The sequence below is a fragment of the Eubalaena glacialis genome, chromosome 12 (assembly GCF_028564815.1).
Source record: "Eubalaena glacialis isolate mEubGla1 chromosome 12, mEubGla1.1.hap2.+ XY, whole genome shotgun sequence".
Classification (NCBI taxonomy): domain Eukaryota; kingdom Metazoa; phylum Chordata; class Mammalia; order Artiodactyla; family Balaenidae; genus Eubalaena; species Eubalaena glacialis.
In genome coordinates this window covers 89,443,319-89,461,216 of record NC_083727.1, presented here as the reverse complement: position 1 = coordinate 89,461,216, position 17,898 = coordinate 89,443,319, and the positions used below count along the sequence as shown (strand labels likewise).

At 32.0% G+C, this 17,898-nt stretch overlaps 1 protein-coding gene across 1 annotated transcript in view; it reads left to right on the top strand.

Annotated features, from left to right (window-relative positions):
- The first annotated feature begins 8,819 nt into the window (after positions 1–8,819).
- The window catches only part of EYS (eyes shut homolog), a 1,734,738-nt gene continuing 1,725,659 nt past the window's right edge, over positions 8,820–17,898 (top strand). The window contains exons 1-2 of the mRNA XM_061207220.1: positions 8,820–9,570; positions 13,050–13,163. Of these exons, the coding sequence (XP_061063203.1) occupies positions 8,820–9,570; positions 13,050–13,163 (865 nt within the window). The remainder of the gene's footprint in view (positions 9,571–13,049; positions 13,164–17,898) is intronic.

The following is a 17,898-nucleotide window of genomic DNA, read 5'->3' as shown; positions in this document are numbered from 1 at the left end:
CAGAATGTCCCATCTGTCAACAGGAGAAGACACATTCTTTTTGGGTACACATGGAACATTCAATAAAATAGACCACATTCTAGGCCCTAAAACACACCTGAACAAATTTTTAAAAATGAAATCATGCAAAGTATGCTCTTGAATTACAATGGAATAGAACTAGGATTCAGTATCACAAAGTTAGCTGGAAAATGTCCAAATATTTAAAAATTTAACAATTCATTTTTCATCAAAGAGGCATTCTTAAAAAATTTAAAAATGACTTTGAACTAAATGAAAATGAAAATAGAACTTATCAAACTTTTGCAGATGCAGCAAAAGCAGTGCACAGAAGAAAACTCATAGCATTAAATGTATATATTGGAAAAGAGAAAAATCTATGATCAGTAACTTAATCTTTTATCTTAGAACACTCGAGAAAGAAGAACAATTTCAGCCTAAATGAGCAAAAGAAATGAAATAAAAATTAGAACAGACATCAATAAAATTAAGAACAAAGAAAATCAAGAGAAGCAAAAGCTCATTCTTTGAAAGACCAATAAAATTGATAAAGACTTTAGCCAGGCAGGTAGAGAAAAAAGAGAATAAACAAACTGTTAAAATCATAAATGAAATAGATGTCAACATTATTGTTATTATGAACATTAAAAGGATAATAAAGGGACACTAAAAACCACTTTATGACCCAATATCTGATAAGTTAGAGGAAATTAACCAAGTCCTTGAAAGATATAAACTCTCTAAACTCATGTAAGAAGATAGGTATAATCTGAATAAGCCTATATCTATTAAATTTATTCAGTAATTAATGTCCTTCCACAAAATAAATCACCAGGCCCAGATGATTTCACTGTTGAATTCTATCAGCTCTTCAATAAAAAAATGATGCCTATTCTACAAGATCTCTTCCAGACAATAAAAGCAGAGGCAACACTTCCTAGCTCATTCTCTGACTGGTGTTAACCTAATTCCCGAACTAGACAAGGACATTAAAATAAAGGAAAACTACATAATAATAGCTCTCATGAATATAGAAACAAAGTGCTCAACAAAATATTAGCAACTTGAATCAAACAATAAATAAAAATAATTATAAACCATGAAAAATTGGCATTTATTCCACATATGCAAAGCTGCCTCTAGATTTTAAAATTAAATAAATAAAACTCAACAGTCAGACAAAAGAACCCAGTTAAAAATGTGCATAAGATCAGAAATCTGACCAAAGAAGATATACAGATGAAAAATATTAAAAAGTACTCAACATCATTCATCATTATTGATTTTAAAATTAAAGCAACAATGAGATACCACTATACACCTACCTGAATGATTAAAATCCAAAGAATTTACAATACTAACTGCTGGCAAGGATGCAGAGTAATGGAGACTCTCATTCATTGTTGGTAGGAATGAAAAATTGTACCGCCACTTTGGAAAATTGTTTGGCAGTTTTTTATAAAACTAAACACAGTCTTACCCCATTCCAAACAACACAGTATGGAAATAAAAGGCAGGGGAAGGTGTGTGGGGGGTGTAAAACAGAGTAATTTTCAGCAGAGAAACCTGACAAACACTACCTCAAGCCAGGTGGCCAAGATTAACCTAAACAGTGATTAGTCATATTGACACTATGTACCCTCAACATGATGTGATGAAAATGGCACTTTACTTCTGTAGTCCTTCTCCCAAAAACATGTTACTCCAGTCTAAACATGAAATAAACATCAGACAAATCCCATTTGAGGGACAGTCTACAAAATACTTGATCAGCTCTCCTGAAAAATGCCAATGCCATCAAAAATAAGGCAAATAGTTGCTACAACTAAGAAGAGCTTAAGGAAATGTGACTACCTTATGTAATGTGGGAGCCTGAATAGGATCGTGGGGAAAAAAAGAACATGAGGTGAAAACTGAGAATATCAGAGTAAAGTATGGACTTACTAACTAAAGTTAGTTAATTAAATAATAAGACACTAGAAATAGTGGAAACTGGATGCTGTGTTGTATACAAGAGCACTGCACTCTTCCTGTAATTCTGTAAACCTGAAACTCTTCTATAAAAAACCTCTCTGTTAAAAATTAAACACATATGTAAATAATGTGGCAACATAGAAGTAATTTCTTGAGAAAAAAAGATTAAAGAGTTGAATGTACAGTCTATGGGGTGTTGGACAGGCAAGTATTGATTCTGAGAGTGGAGGACTGCTTTCACTTCATTAAGTGCCTCATGAAATATCATTCTAATAATTTAAATTATTCAATTTTTTAACTTTAGTGATAATAAAATACAATTTGAGAATGTTCAAAAAACAATTTATTCTACACTTTTGTCACTTTAATAGAAGGCACTTTATTTTGGCTATGTTAGGGTCACATACAATAGTCTGCTGTCTATATCATTTTTCACTGTCTTTTTGTGTTTTAATTCCTCTTTTTTTTTCACTTTCACAGTATCTTTTTTAGTTCACTTTCTTTTTTTCCAGCAGTTTTCTTATGGCTCCTACTTTTCCCCTTTTTTGACTGGAGTTTACTCTCCCTTTAACTTCCTTAAAACATTTAATAAGAAAGAATTGTCTTGAGTTTGTTTCTATGACAGTATTTTTTGTTTTATTTTCACATAAATTACATTGCAAATAAAACCACTTTTTCAGTTTAAGAGTGAGCATCCCAAATTCTGTGCTCCTGTTTTGGTTTTCAAAGAGTAATTTATAAGCTTTATTTTAACATATAAGGTAAAACAGGATTTTCTTGATTTTATATATTTTGGTCTATATCTGAAATGACTCAAAGGAGGCCTTCTGTGGCCCTGTCCAAGCCAGTGTCATTGTCCACTATAGCCCTAATTTTTTTCTTTAGACGTCTAGACATTCAGATCCTCAATGAATAGGGGCCTCCAGCAGATTTCACTAGATTTAAAAATCATATATTCAACTTCAACAAGGGGTAATTATATATCTAGTAGATACTAAAAGATTTAGGAAAGTCCACAACTTCTATGGCATTTAACATTGCCAAGAAATAGCTTTTAGAAAGCAAGGATTGGAAAGGTAGTTTCAACTCTCAAAACATTTTTGGCTATAAGTCACATATAGCTTCTGTTTTTTCATATAGTTTAGCTATATATTTCAATGAAAGGTCACTATTTTTAATTTTTATGGAAAATAAAATGTATAGACAATGGAAAGAAAGTTTCATTTAATTAAAAAGAGATTGAAAAAGTAGATAATATTCTTAGTTAAATGTGAGGAGAAAGGAAGTCTATAATAAAGCATAATTTAACTGATTTTTAATTTCACAAAAACTTTTCTGTTTCCTAAAAGGAAATAATTACATTGGTTAAATGTATGGTGCTATTGTGTCATCATTTTCTGTTTAACTTTAATATTTCAACCTTCAGAAAATGGCAATCTTGCTGAGGTAGTATTTTAAAATTAGGATTGAATAGTTTCTAACTCCTTAGGGTATATTCCGATGTGTCAACAATAATCTCTATAACTTTTTACAATATCTTATATGAAATGGAATTTTTTATACAGTTTAACCAACACAAGACATAGAAAAGTTAATATAAAATTCATAATAGTAAATAAAATGATAGTCCTTAGGATGGTGACACCTTTATACTTTATATTCAGTTAGTTACCAAGCATCATGAATTCTTCATTAGAAGTAAAACACATTGATTTTTCTTTCCATTCCCATTCCCATTTTGGGCCCAGGTATTATATATTAAATAGATTATGGCAAGTATAATTTACGTGGTTTCATTAATTGTAGCTTTTCCTCATTGAAATTTCCTCATTTCTAAAATGAAATTTTAATTCCACCTTGGTGACTTCTTTATTCACTCTCTTTTCTTCTTAAACAATTTGTTTTTCACAGAGTTTTCTACATTGATTTTTTCTCTTAACTTTTATAAACCCACCATCTAACTCTAACTTTCTTGTTCTTGTTACACCAATTAAGCTGCATGTAATCATCAAATTTAGTAAACTCACTACACCATTTATATAAATACTCACTCCATAAAAAATTGGAAATGTTTTCCTCCAAAAAGTGCAGTTATCTTGAACTATCTTCCTTCACCAATCTCGTGAACATTATTGTTACATTATCTATCATCTTTCACCTGAGCCCCTTTACTCACTCTCATCTCCTATTCATAACCAGGTTTTGAATAATCTTCTTCCTATGGTGGTTGTCTCTTCTCCATTGCTTCTATCTCAACTTTAATTTTAAAATTTACCATTCTTGCCCTTTTTTGGACTCCCTGCTAGGATTTTCATCCTCCATGCTGCTGGTAGCTATATTGGCATTTCCAAAACACACGAATTTTTCCCCACCCACAGTTTTAGTCCAATCTGTGGTATCCCAAATGTGCCCTGGATTCTCTAAATGTCAGGTACAGAACGTTAGAAATTTTATATCTGTTCACTTATTTTCTACACTTCTAATTTTCATTTCTGTATATGTTTTATCAAGTATAACATATAATTTATAAAGAGAAAAAGCTATTTATTGTGGAGATTGTACTTCATAACGGGGTGAAAAAAGAAAAAAAAAATCACTGGTTATAGAATCAACTACAAACTCATTAAAAGCTTCCACAGTTCATGATATTATGTATTAAGCACAATGCAAATGTTACACACATTATTTCTAATCCTCACTCAGTTATCGTTCATTGAATGCCATTATAATCTGAACACTCTAATAGGCATTTTATACCTAAATCACTCTTTGCTTATATAAAATTTATTTGTTTGAATCAATTTCCTTATTTTTTAAAGGAGGTGATTTAAGATGATTTGTATATTGGAATGGGAGAAATATTATCTATGTTTCTTTAACTATTGAATCTAAGTTGGGCTTTTTTTGTTAGAGTAACCTAACTACTAAGCTACCATAAAAGTGATACCTCTCACATTATCTAAAATTCCTCAGTAGTTTTTCCTGTGAAATATTTTCCTGGTAACATCGTTGCCCCGTGATGTTAAGGTTGTTATTATGTACAATGGCTCCAGTATAGTCCCTGGATTTCTAGGCTTCTTGGCTCAAGAATTTATAAGATGGCAATATCACATGGGATGAAAATAATTCCTGAACTGAACTCTTATATACACTGTGAACATCTGTATGTGTCTAGAAATGAGCAGAATGTCACTAGGCTTCTACTTTGGATGGGATTTGAAGAATGTCTTTATAAATGAAGAACAGAGTCACCCATCCTTATACTTAACTTTTTAATCTAAATCACAACTTCTTATTCAAATACATCCATATGTGATGTTCATATTAATTTTGATCCTAATAAAATCCAAAGCATTTTGTTCTCAGCATATAGATGCACATTAACCTCATAGAGGTTTTTCTGTTTTTTTTTTTTTTTTCTTGGCTTGCGGTTTTATTTATTTTTCTTGAGATGGAAATGCAATACATCAAGTCACTTTCTCTTAGAAAATATAAATGCACAATAATTAGGGATGCAAAGAATTCTGAGAAGCACAGGATTAGCCACGCAGTAATGTGAGCTCACATCTGCAGCTAGTCTAAAAATATCACACAGATCTAATTCTGCTTCAATGCAAATGTAATTTGCTGGTGACTGTGTTTGTTTAAAACCATCGACTACTTAATTTTTTATTGTATTTTCTTTAACTAGGCTACTGGGAAAATAATGCACCTGTGCAGGCTGATACTATTGTAAGATTGTGATTTACAGTCACAAAAATATTTCAGTATTGTCTAGTGATTCTTCTATTTTTTTCTTAATTAACATTCACTCACACTTTCTTCCCTGTTTATTTCAAATCTTGTCCATTCCCCTCTTTCCTCCAAAAACACGATTTCCACCAATCACCTCTTATCTCACAGAGAAAATAGAAGATCCCACAAGATAAATTCCCCAACTTCCTGCCACCAAAGTCACAAGCTGAATAATCTACAATAATCTTTCCTCTTTCCTCCTACCCTGTACTGTGTTAATTGCCACTTGCTTTCTTTCATCTGTTTTATTATTTCTGTAGGCATCCCTTCTTCATGATTTTAACAAGATCAAGGCTTTCCAATCTTAAAACAACCTTCCAAAAATTTTACATACATACCGAAATACAAAAATATATGATAAAAATGATAAGATTTAGAATCCTAGTCCAGATTCTCTGCTGTGCTCATATCTGTATATACCATTGATATCTGGATAGTTCTACAAGAAAGTCACTCAGGCACAATTCGAATTCAGTATATGCTTAAGCGATTCTGACAGTCCTTCTCCCTTACCATCTTGTTTTTGTACCTGTTATTCCTGGGTTTCCTTCTCTCTCTTTAGGTCAACAGCTTTCAAGACCTTATAATTCTAGCATTTACATATTTTTGGAGTCCACCAGCGTTGTTATATTTCTACTGTCACTGTATTAATCATGCCATCCCTATTATTTCAATAGATTAGTGTTACTGACCCCTCCCAAAATTTTCAACTCTCCCAGGTGTACCCACAGATACATTCCTCACACTCCTACTAAACTGACATCCTTAAAATAAAATTTACTATTGTTAATCTCCTACATAAAATCTACCAGAGACTCCCATTTTCCTTAGATAAAATGTGAGCTCCTTTACCAACAATGCTGGCTCCTTCTTGATATAATCTCTATCTAAATTCAGAGCTCATGTTTTATTATAAGTTCTCTGCCCTTTACACTTAAAAGCTCAACTTCTCGCACTTCTTGGAAGGTATCCAGTGTCACACTCATTTCAAAATCTTTAGACAGATTTTTTTTCTCCTGGAATTCTCCTCCCTTGGCAATTTTCCTAGATTATTCCATTTCATTGTCCAAGTTTATCCTTCTTTCTTATTAAATGCCCCTGCTACATGTTCTTATAGTGCTCTAGACTATTCTTCTCATAGTAACTTGATTATGTTGCTTGCCTAACCATCTATCTCCTTCATTAAGTTCTTCGTTCTTTACACTGATACCTAATTTCACTTGGTGATTGATGAATTCCTAGTACTTAGCATATTGCCTTGCACACTGATTGGGATCAAATATATTTGTTTAAAGTATTCTTTTAACGTTAGCAATATTATCAATTGAAATCCAAAAGTTATGGTTAACAAATTTTAAATGAACATGACTATACATAACTTTTAGTTGTAAGAAATTTATTATTTAACACTTTCCACATGCATATTAAGGTAGCGCTAGTATATTACTTATGTGAATTTGTATTTTATAGATTTATAATATCCACAACTGAATTTGCAAAGCAGTAATTATGACTCAAATTAAATTTCTACATGATTTACAATAGTCATCAAGATATTAGAGTTACCATAAATATCTGATATAAACTAACAAATTAATAACACAATATAATGGCATAAAATCATTTATTTTAACAATTTTTAATTCATAGTCAAGGTATACTAGAGAATACTGGGATTTTGAATCTGACAAATGTGGATGTTGATTACTGAGTGAAATTGGACAATAATAAAAGCTACCATTTGATGAATGACTTGTATAGGTTTACATAGTCTAATTCAATCTTTAATTCTACCGTGTTAATTCAATACTACTATATTAATTTCTTTAAATTAATCTTTTTAATATATTCTTACCTATATAACAGTGGAGGGAATGAAAACTCATGTGGCCTAAGAACATAGAAAAAATAAATAACATTGATCCAAAAATCCAAAGATTATGCTTTTACATTTATCTTTCTTTAGAGAATTTGAATTTTGTTGTGAGGATTACAGCTTATTTCTTAAGTAGTAAAGTGATTTGCCAGAGAAAACCCTCAATGAGTGTTAGTTACTATTTTTAAAAATTGTTTTAATATATTAAATCTCAAAACCCCTGTTTGTTTTCTTGCCCTCTGGCAGTAATGGTACCTTCCAACAGAATTGACCCCCGACCCCTCCTTCCACATCAGTGTTGAGTGGTGAAGGAGAATGTTACTGCCACACTATTTCTATTTCTCATCCTTCCATTAAACCATTTTATGTTTCCTTTTCCATCTTTACCTACCACCCTCCCACCATTCCTGCAGAAGTTGGGTGAAGACTTATTCTGAGTTTAGTCATTTGTATAACAGAATTTTCCGTATTTTACATATGTGGGAGCTCCCTCCTCTTGGAATACAAGAACATGTTTTGTCACCAACAGGCACCTTAAGCCTTATGTTTGTAAGAAAATATTACACAAACATTATATTTGAACCATTTTTATTCTTAGTTGTTTTTAAGATTTTTTTTTCTAAAACTAATCAGAGAGGGATACTTGTATCTGAAAAAAATTTAAACCATCCATAAAAAAAGGATCTTGACTATTGCTGTGTTTCAGTTATGCTGAAACTTGGTATAAAAGACTGTAGTAAGTTGCTGGTTTAATAATGTAATGATACCAACACTTTTCAGAAGCAGGTGAGTATATATGGCAGGATGAGATACAACGTACCTTGACCACATTTTTCCTGGCCTTGTTTCACAAAGAAGGTGCCTAGCTGTTGGTGACACAGTCCTTGCAGAAAACAGGTAAGAATTTTCTATATCATTAAGTTAGGAAAAATTTCACTAACAATGTATTATTTTTCTGTTTAAAGGTATATTTTAAACAATTGAACTCTACTGTTTCTTGATCAAAATCCAGTCATCAAATCTACTTGCACTTTGGGAATAGAGAAAGAAAGCCAGTCCCCAGGAGCCCCTGAACAAAATCTCTGCTTAGAATTTTCCAGCAATACTGAAAGCCCATTTTGCAGCAATTCTTTATGACACTTTCATGACAGATTGCAAAACACAGTTTCCCAAAATGACTGACAAATTAATTATGCTTGTGAGCCTGGTGGTTCTTCACAGTATGTTTATAAATGGAAGAACAACATGTAAACAGCACTTGGTGGAAGAATGGCGTACACAGCTCTCAACATATGTGGTGAATTGGACACTGACAGAAAACATCTGCTTGGAGTTCTATGGGGATTGCTGGTTTGGAGATGTAAATACTAAAATGAATACTTCTGGCAATCAAGTTGTTCCCCAGATTTGCCCTTTGCAAATTCAATTAGGAGACATCCTTGTAATTTCTTCTGAACCATCTCTTCAATATCCAGAAATAAATGTGATGAATGTTTCTGAAGCATCATTCATTGACTGTCTGCAAAATACCACAACTGAAGATCAGTTACTTTTTGGTTGCAATCTAAAAGGAATGCACACTGTTAATTCTCAGTGGCTGAGTGTTGGGACACATTATTTCATCACAGTAATGCCAAGTGGTCCATCCCTTTGTCAACTGGGACTTCGACTAAATGTGACGGTGAAAGAGCAGTTCTGCCAGGAATATCTGAGTTCGGAGCTTTGCTCTGGGCATGGTACATGTCTTACTGAAGTTTGGAGCAAGATATACAGCTGCCATTGCCAGCCTCCATTCTCTGGGAAATACTGCCAGGAGCTGGATTCATGTTCCTGTAAGCCATGTAAAAATAATGGCAGTGGCATTAATAAAAGAGAAAAATGGAATAAGCAAGGATATGAATGTATCTGTCACCCACAAATTACAGGTAAGATTATTTTTTAAAGTAACATAATTCTATTAAAATAGTAAAATAGACTGAATTCATAAATGGTTAGTTACCAAAAAATAGGCTACGTTTTTAAGAATTTGGTAGATTTTTTAGAATGGGCTAAATTTGGATTCCGGGCATATAAAAATCTTATCAGGCATTCTTTAAAATAAAAATTGTGCTTATTTAGAGAGGATATCTTAAAAACATATATGCTTTATCCTGAAATACCTATTTTTACATCTTTCCCCAAATCCACTCTTAATGTCTCATTAAAAAAAAAAGATTATCAGAATAATATGTTTTAGTCATTAAATGAAATTCCCAAGGTTATGGTATTTGGGGCAAGCAGTTCTGGGTGATAAGTAGAAATGAAGTGTGGATCTGAGTCGAGGATGATAAGGATACACATTATTGGGCCAAAGGTTTGAAGTTACTTGGGAGAGTTGGAGAAGAAAGGATGATTGTGAACCCAAAGTAATGTTCTCAATGGTGCTGGTATGGTACCTATAAAGTACTTGATAAATCAGATGAACAAGGAGGGAAAGAGCGTGATATAATTATCAACTGTTTTTTTTTTTAATTATTAACCGGTTTTTATAAGGTAAATGAGAGGCAATGATGAGAAACGTTTGCAAAGGAAGACATTTGGTGAGTGGATGAAGCAAGAAGAAGGGCAACCTAAAAACAGTGTAAATAGACTAGGTTACCTGAGGCTAAAGTGAGGATTTAAGGGAAATAGACTATACTTATTTGAAAGTTTACTAAGGAATTTGGGTCATCAGAGGAAAATGAAGAGAAACATTGAGAAATGTAGTGAATATTTGACATTTGGGAATGTGTGAAAGAATTTCTTTCAATTACAGTTTCAGAGACCTGGCATGGAGAGTTACAAAGGTAAAAGGAAGATGATCTAACAAAGGGAAATGCCTGGCATTGGCAATGACGGGATGAGAAAACACACAACAGACTAACAGCACATTTTGGTCAGGAGAGGGGAAGGGGGGTGAGAAGCAGATGTGACTAGAACCAACTGGGCTCAGGGATATAACTGCAATTTTGTGGCGCAGGCTTTAGGAGGATTCAATAGCGTTGTTCTTCTGTGTGCCTGGGGAGACTCCCTTGAAGCTAGATTTGAGGAGACTGTGTGATAAAGTGTAATGGAAGAACTCTATAAGCCATTTTAGGCTCCAAAATTCACCTAAGCCAATCATTTAAAATGTAATTTTAGACTCTTTAGGGAAGAAGTACTGAGGCTATTTCAGAAGTTAATCCCAGCATTATCCACTGGACATCCTCTCTGTATAACTGGGATCAAATTCTCATTTGACTCTACTGGCAGGGGTGATAAAAAATGTAAGTTACCCTGACTCATAATATATCAGGTAATTAAAATGAAGACAGGTCAGCAAAAAAAATAATAAAAGCACTCAAATTTCTGATTTAGGGTGAATGGAAAAATAATTTAATTGAGAGCTTCTAAAGTATACGTTTTAACCTGTCCAAAGAATTTTAGAAAATATTTGACCAGAAAATTTCTACTACCTACATAATATTAACTGGCATAGATGTAATCATAGATCACGGAATATTATTTCAATGCTTTTATCATAACTGCATAGAATGGTTTTATCCCAATCTTTATTTCTTTGTTTATTAGAAACACAGCAGTAGATAATGTAAATAATCAAATTTTAAACTCTATAAAAGTATCTAATATTATTTATTTTTTAAGACGTTGAGCATATACCATGATGCCACTCTGATTATGCACGATTACTTCAATTTTAAATCTTAAAAGATACAGAAATATGTAGGATTACCAAGAAACTGAGAATGTTCACTGTACTAGTTTGTTAGTGCTGCCGTAACAAAGAACCACAGTGTGAGTGGCTTCAACATTAGAAGTTTATTTTCTCAAAGTTCTAGAGACTAAGTGGTCCCAATCAAGGTGTCAGGAGGATTGGTTTCTCTGAGGCCTCTTTCCTTGGTCCATGACCAGCCATTTCTCTCTGTGTTTTCGCATCCTTTTTCTCTGTAGTGCCTGTGCATCCTCTCCTTATAAGGACATAAGTCATTTTTGATTAGGACCCAAACTAGTGACCTCATTTACATTTATTACCTCTTTAAAGACCCTGTTTCCAAGTAAGTCACACTATGAGGTCCTGGGGGTTAGGATTTCAACATAAGAATGTTTTTGTGGGGGGTGGTCACAATTTAGCTATTACACCCACTAGGACTGAAAGAGAACATGACCTACTGAACATACTACTGATACTTTAGCTTTTGTGTATGGAAATATTTTGGCACACAATTACTTATTGTAATTACTTATTACTTATATTTTCATTGTGTTGGGGATTGTTTGGAGGTAAGTGAAGGAAGAAGAGTTCTGCATTAGTGAGGTAGAGATGTCAGTCTATAAAGAATTTGAAAAGCATCAACTGGCCAAAACTGCTCACAAATTAAATTAAGAATTCAATTAGAATGGGGGAAGTGGCAGGCTTATTGCCAAATCATGTGCAACTGTTTTGTAGTGACATTTGTCCATGTGTCACACCCTGGAATTTTGTTGGCACATTCCTCTAAGAAGGATATTATGAGATGATCAACTACATAGAAATATATGTTATGCAAGGTTGTGTTTTTTTGTTTAGTAGGACCATGATAGCTTGTACAAGTGGGATTTGGAAAACTTGATATAGCAGCAAAGAAAGTGTAGAATTTAGAAGCTTGTGCATGGCTTCTGAGAATCCAAGCAGTCTTCCCTCTTTTCTTCCAAATAATTTTAGATTAGATTAGATTAGATTAGAATTGATTTGATTTGATTTTACTGTGGATAGAATGATTAATATGAGGAATTAATATGAGGTCTACCCTCAAACAAAATTTTAAGTGTATAATATATTATTGTTGACAACAGGTGCAATGTTGCACAGCAGGTCTCTAGATCTTATTTTTCTTGCCTTGACTGAAACTTTATGCCCTGGTTCCTCTTCAGATGGTATAATACTTTCACATTTTCCTTGTTTGAATCATTACCTTGGCTAGGTAGTAGGGCTAAGATATAATATATTATATATTTGAATGTGTCACTTTGTATATTACTACAGCAATGCTCCAGCATATGTTGAAGAATTGATACTTACATATATTAATATTATCTACATGATTAACACATTCAAATTATCATAAAAATTAACTAGAGCTCAAATATCACCAATCAGAAAAATATTTCAATATTATATTATACAGTGAAAGGATGGAAAAACTGATGTCAAATTTATTAAAATTAAGTTTTGTTTCCATTTAAATCCATCATCATGAAGCACTATGTCTTAGAATTACACTATTCAAAATTTTTATATTATTCATTATTAAAAATTTGGGAAAAATCTATGACCTTAATTAACTATATAAATATAATATACATATTTTAATCTAGTTGAAACATTAATTTTCTTTTATTTTTATAGACATAAATTGTTCAGAAATAATTAGGCAGTGTCAACCACATATCTGTTTCCATGGGAACTGCAGAAATATTACTGCAAATAGTTTCATTTGTGATTGTGAGGAACCATTTTCAGGTAAAAATACACATGTATGTATGTATGCATACATACACACAAATAATTTTAATTTTGTCATTTATTTCAAATTAAACTTGAAATGTTTCATTTTTTACTGAAAAATACAAGTTTAGTGGTTCTAAACTCTGACTTTTTTGAAGAATAAATTTAAGAGATCAATTTGTTTAACAATTAAATGATTATTCTGTTAAATATTGATATTTCATAATATATGAAGAGTTTAGACACCAATTGAACAGTTTTTTTTTTACTATGATAAAATATATTTTGTTCTTAGGTACTAAAATATGTTTACAAAGAGTGTATATTTTGCACATAATTTGCAAACTTATAACTCTATTATTTCCTTAGGTAACAGGTCAGTACAGACAAATCCCCTTTCATGAAGCACAAAAATGTTTTATTCCTTCTCAAATAAACTTAAAGATGTCAATAAAATCACTGTTTAAACCAATAGTTTCTTAACTTTTGATTAAATACTTAACAATGAAATTGTGTTTAAACCACTCTGATCTCATCTTTGAACCCTTCCACAGTTTCCCATTTTCTGGGAAATATAACTCACCATCAATGTTTGTCCCTCTTCAAAATGTCTTTGGGTAGTGGTGTCTCCGGCCACAATTAGGTACCTAAAGACTCCTTTCTTGGGAGTGAAACAAAAGTTGTGTCTCCCAAACTGCAGAGAGTGGTAACTCCCAGTGTTTCTCTTGCAGATCCTGCCATGTAACCTAATTGAGAGAGATTTGAAAGTTTGGTAGAGTGTATCAGCCACTGCCAATGGTAGGAGGGGTTGGTAGCAGTGCAGGTGGTAAGAACTCCAACAACTGTCTTCAAAGAAATGTTTTCAGGGCTTTCCCCTTCAGGTCATTTATTTCCTGAGATAGGTTATGAGTTGTTAGGTGTTTTATAATAGCTTACCGTATCCTGTAAGTTTATGAAGAATATATAATTTATCTTCCAAACCATGGCATTTTTGAACAAAAGAGGTAGCTAAAAGGAGTTACAAATATATAATATTTGAAATATTTATTTATTCTTTGGCAAATTGGTTTCATTAAATAGGCAGACAAATAACGTAGCTCTATTCAAAAAATTAATTTCTAAAATTCCTTCCAAAGAAAATAATTGTAACTTGGTCTCTGCAAATCAGAAGGACATTTTAAAACATACTTTATATTGATTATCTGAAACATTACAAAATAATATAAGCAGAAACTATATTTACACTTATTTTTCTGAGGAATGAGTATTTTTTCAATATTGTCTTATAATTGTAATTTTTTTATAAAGCTATCTGTACCCTCTTCAAAGTTGCATTTATGATTAATAAATATGAAGTCATTTAATGCCTTCAGTTGACTCTTCTCCTAACTGTTCCGTCTTAACTGAAGACATTTTCACTGAACATATTTTGAGGTTCTTGCTAATCTCAAAGGAAAATCTGCTAAATGTTAAGTATTCCCAATTATATTTTTTTGTATAAAATACATCAATAAAGTATGTCCATAGGAGCTATATTTTATTCTATTCAAAATTATTTTTTGACAAACATTTTCAAAGAGAATCCTCATGAAATAAATGGTCTCTATGTATGATTCCTTTGAATGTTTGGCAAAATTTAGGTGCTTCAATTGATTTCCACTATGTCCTAGCACAAAAAATAATCTGTGAAATATAGGATTTCTGTCAAATGTTGTTCCCCATAAGTCCAGCTATTCCAAAGCCTAGTTATAACATTTATGATCTCGAGCACTTTTGAATTCATTGAGTTTAAGTTTTTCACTGTATTGTGTAGGAATAAGTTTTAATGTCTTTTTTAAAATAAGTACATTTCACTAAAACTTTCAAAAACCAGTCTTTTGTTCTTGATTTATTGTTTTTTTGATTAAATGTTTGTAACTGATTTTGAATGAGATGCAACCAAAACTTACAACATTTTCACTAAGATGCCAAAACCTCCCTGAAATACTGGATTTATTTTCAAAGTCATTCTTCACATGTTTAAACATTTATAAAATTTAAATGTTAATGGACAGCAGCAAAAGAAAGCACATTTTGCTATGTTACATTATTTTCAATATCAGCTTTATTCCAAAAATTTTAGTCTGTTGTCCTGTGAATATTTTAAATTATTTGTAAATTTTGCAACTATACATTCTATTCCACTTGTGTGAGCATCACAACTGGTTTGCTTTTAAACTATGAATTATGTATGAACCACAATAAATTCCAAGTACATTTTTTTCATCCTTTTCTCAACTTGATAAAACAATGTATATATCATTATAAACTTAACAAAATTTATACTTATAATTTTAGCACAAGAGCACATAACTTTATCTTTGAGCATTTTTAGCGAATTTTCAATAGCATTCCTAATATTGTCAGATACCTTGCCTCCAACAGAACAAAACTATTATTGAAATAAACTGATTATGTATTTGAAACCTCTGATTTTACTAGTATAGGCTGGTATCTTTTATCTTTGTGTCAATTTATTCTGCTAACTGAGCCAACACATTTATAACAATCGCTTTACTTTTAGTATGTACAGAGAAACTTGCAATAGAAAATTAGGAAAATAATTTTGCTATAGTCGTGTGATCTAAGTGAAAATACATGCTTCACAGAGTGATATGTAAGAATACCTTCTTTACCTGAACTTAACTCATCAATGTGAGGGAGTCTTTTAAAATAATTACTAACATTTAAATAGATGCTGATGGTTTTTGAACTAAAACGTGTCTTCTGGTTTCATGTAGTCAGTGATGTCAACATACTCAGTGGTGGATCATTAAAGTGACATAGTTTAGGAGTAAACTCCATATTCATTACCAACTTTCTAGGGAAACAAATTTGAAACATACTTTTTATTAAAAATTTAATTTTTTGATATCATTGCATTTAAAATATTCATTGTAAAATAAGAAATAAATATCAGAAAACAATAAAATACAGTAGTTGTATATTTATACCAGAAGATGGCAAACTTTTTTCTGAAAAGGATCAGATAGTAAATATTTTATACTTTCTGAGCCATATGGTATCTGTCAAGGTAACTCAACTCTACTATTGAGTTAGTAGTGTGAAAGCATCCATAGACAGTACATAAATGTATGAATTTTGTTATGTTCCAATAAAACTTTATTTACAAAATCAGGTGGAAGGTCATATTTCACTCACAGTTGTAATTTACTAACCCCTGATTTATACCATACAACAAACGATCAACTCTATAGCAAGGACATATAGACTCTCTACAAACTCCATGACAGGAATGTTTGTCCTCAGTTTGTCTCTCATATAAAACATAGACATAATCCATAATTTCCTGTGGTCCCACTGACCCAGCTTACTTGCAGTGAGCAGCTTTAGATCTTTCTCCTCCAAGCTAAGAAGGAGGCGACTGTTTGTGGCAGCTTGGTTTTCAAAATTCACAAGTGGCCCTATATGAGAGATATAATACCCCTTGTATCTGAAAAAGACTGAGAAAAGAGAGGTAGTTATCACTGGTTAACTTGCAAGTTTGTCCTCATGTTAAAATAAAATACTGCTTATGTATCCTAGAAAAGACCATGGCTGAATCTAAAGTACAAAGTAGAGATATATCAAACCCATTTTTTTACTTTAATGCAACTGTGAATAATATTACTTGGTTAGAAAATGCAGGACAAATGGTCATTTGATAATTGGGGAAAATTTATATCTCAGAAATAGTGTCCTACACTCCATGAGCATAAACTTGTGTTATTGTGGACAAAATAGGATGATGACTCTATTAGAAGACCTAGTAACTATAATAGATAGAGTTTTTTTTTTTTTTGGTATGTATTGTATTATTCTGTGACTTAAAGCCTTAGCCAAAAATGTGCAGGAAGTATCACCTTTTTAAAACTTATAAAGTACGTATGTATGCATGCATGTACGTATGTATGTAGGTATCTATCAAACATCTATCTATGTATCTATCCTTCTATCTATGCAATTATCTTATACATACTTTCTAATTAATTTCTTCAAAAACCTTTAGGAACTAATATATGTATAATCTTTTTGCTCAGTGTGATGATCTGTGCATATTACTACATATTATCTGATATATGAAGCAGGATTCACAAATAAATTGAGATTATAGTTTTCCAAAGAGTCATATTAAAAGTCATAAACTTTGTATTTCCAATGCCTTATTAATCAGTTATTATTACATAAATTAACTTTTATGTTAAAGTCTCACTGCTCTTGAATTTCACTCCAGACTGGGAATTTTGGAACTCATGTCTTTTGGAAAGGTATAGCTATCATGCTAGTAGCAGTTTAATAATCTATATCTAATGCAAATTTAAATCAAGGTGGCAAAGAAATAAGGTGGAATACATCAATCGTATTTTAAAACTAGTGATAATTTAGGAAAAACAGATTCCTGATTTTTAAGACACCTTAAATATTGTGTTAAAGTATACACTACCAAATGTAAAACCGATATCTAGTGGGAAGCAGCCGCATAGCACCGGGAGATCAGCTAGGTGTTTTGTGACCACCTACAGGGGTGGGATAGGGAGGGAGCGAGTCACAAGAGGGAAGAGATATGGGGATATATGTATATGTATAGCTGATTCACTTTGTTATAAAGCAGAAACTAACACACCATTGTAAAGCAATTATACTCCAATAAAGATGTTAAAAAAAAAAAGAATAATTAGCCATGAGGTAAAACTACAATCACAAACCTTAT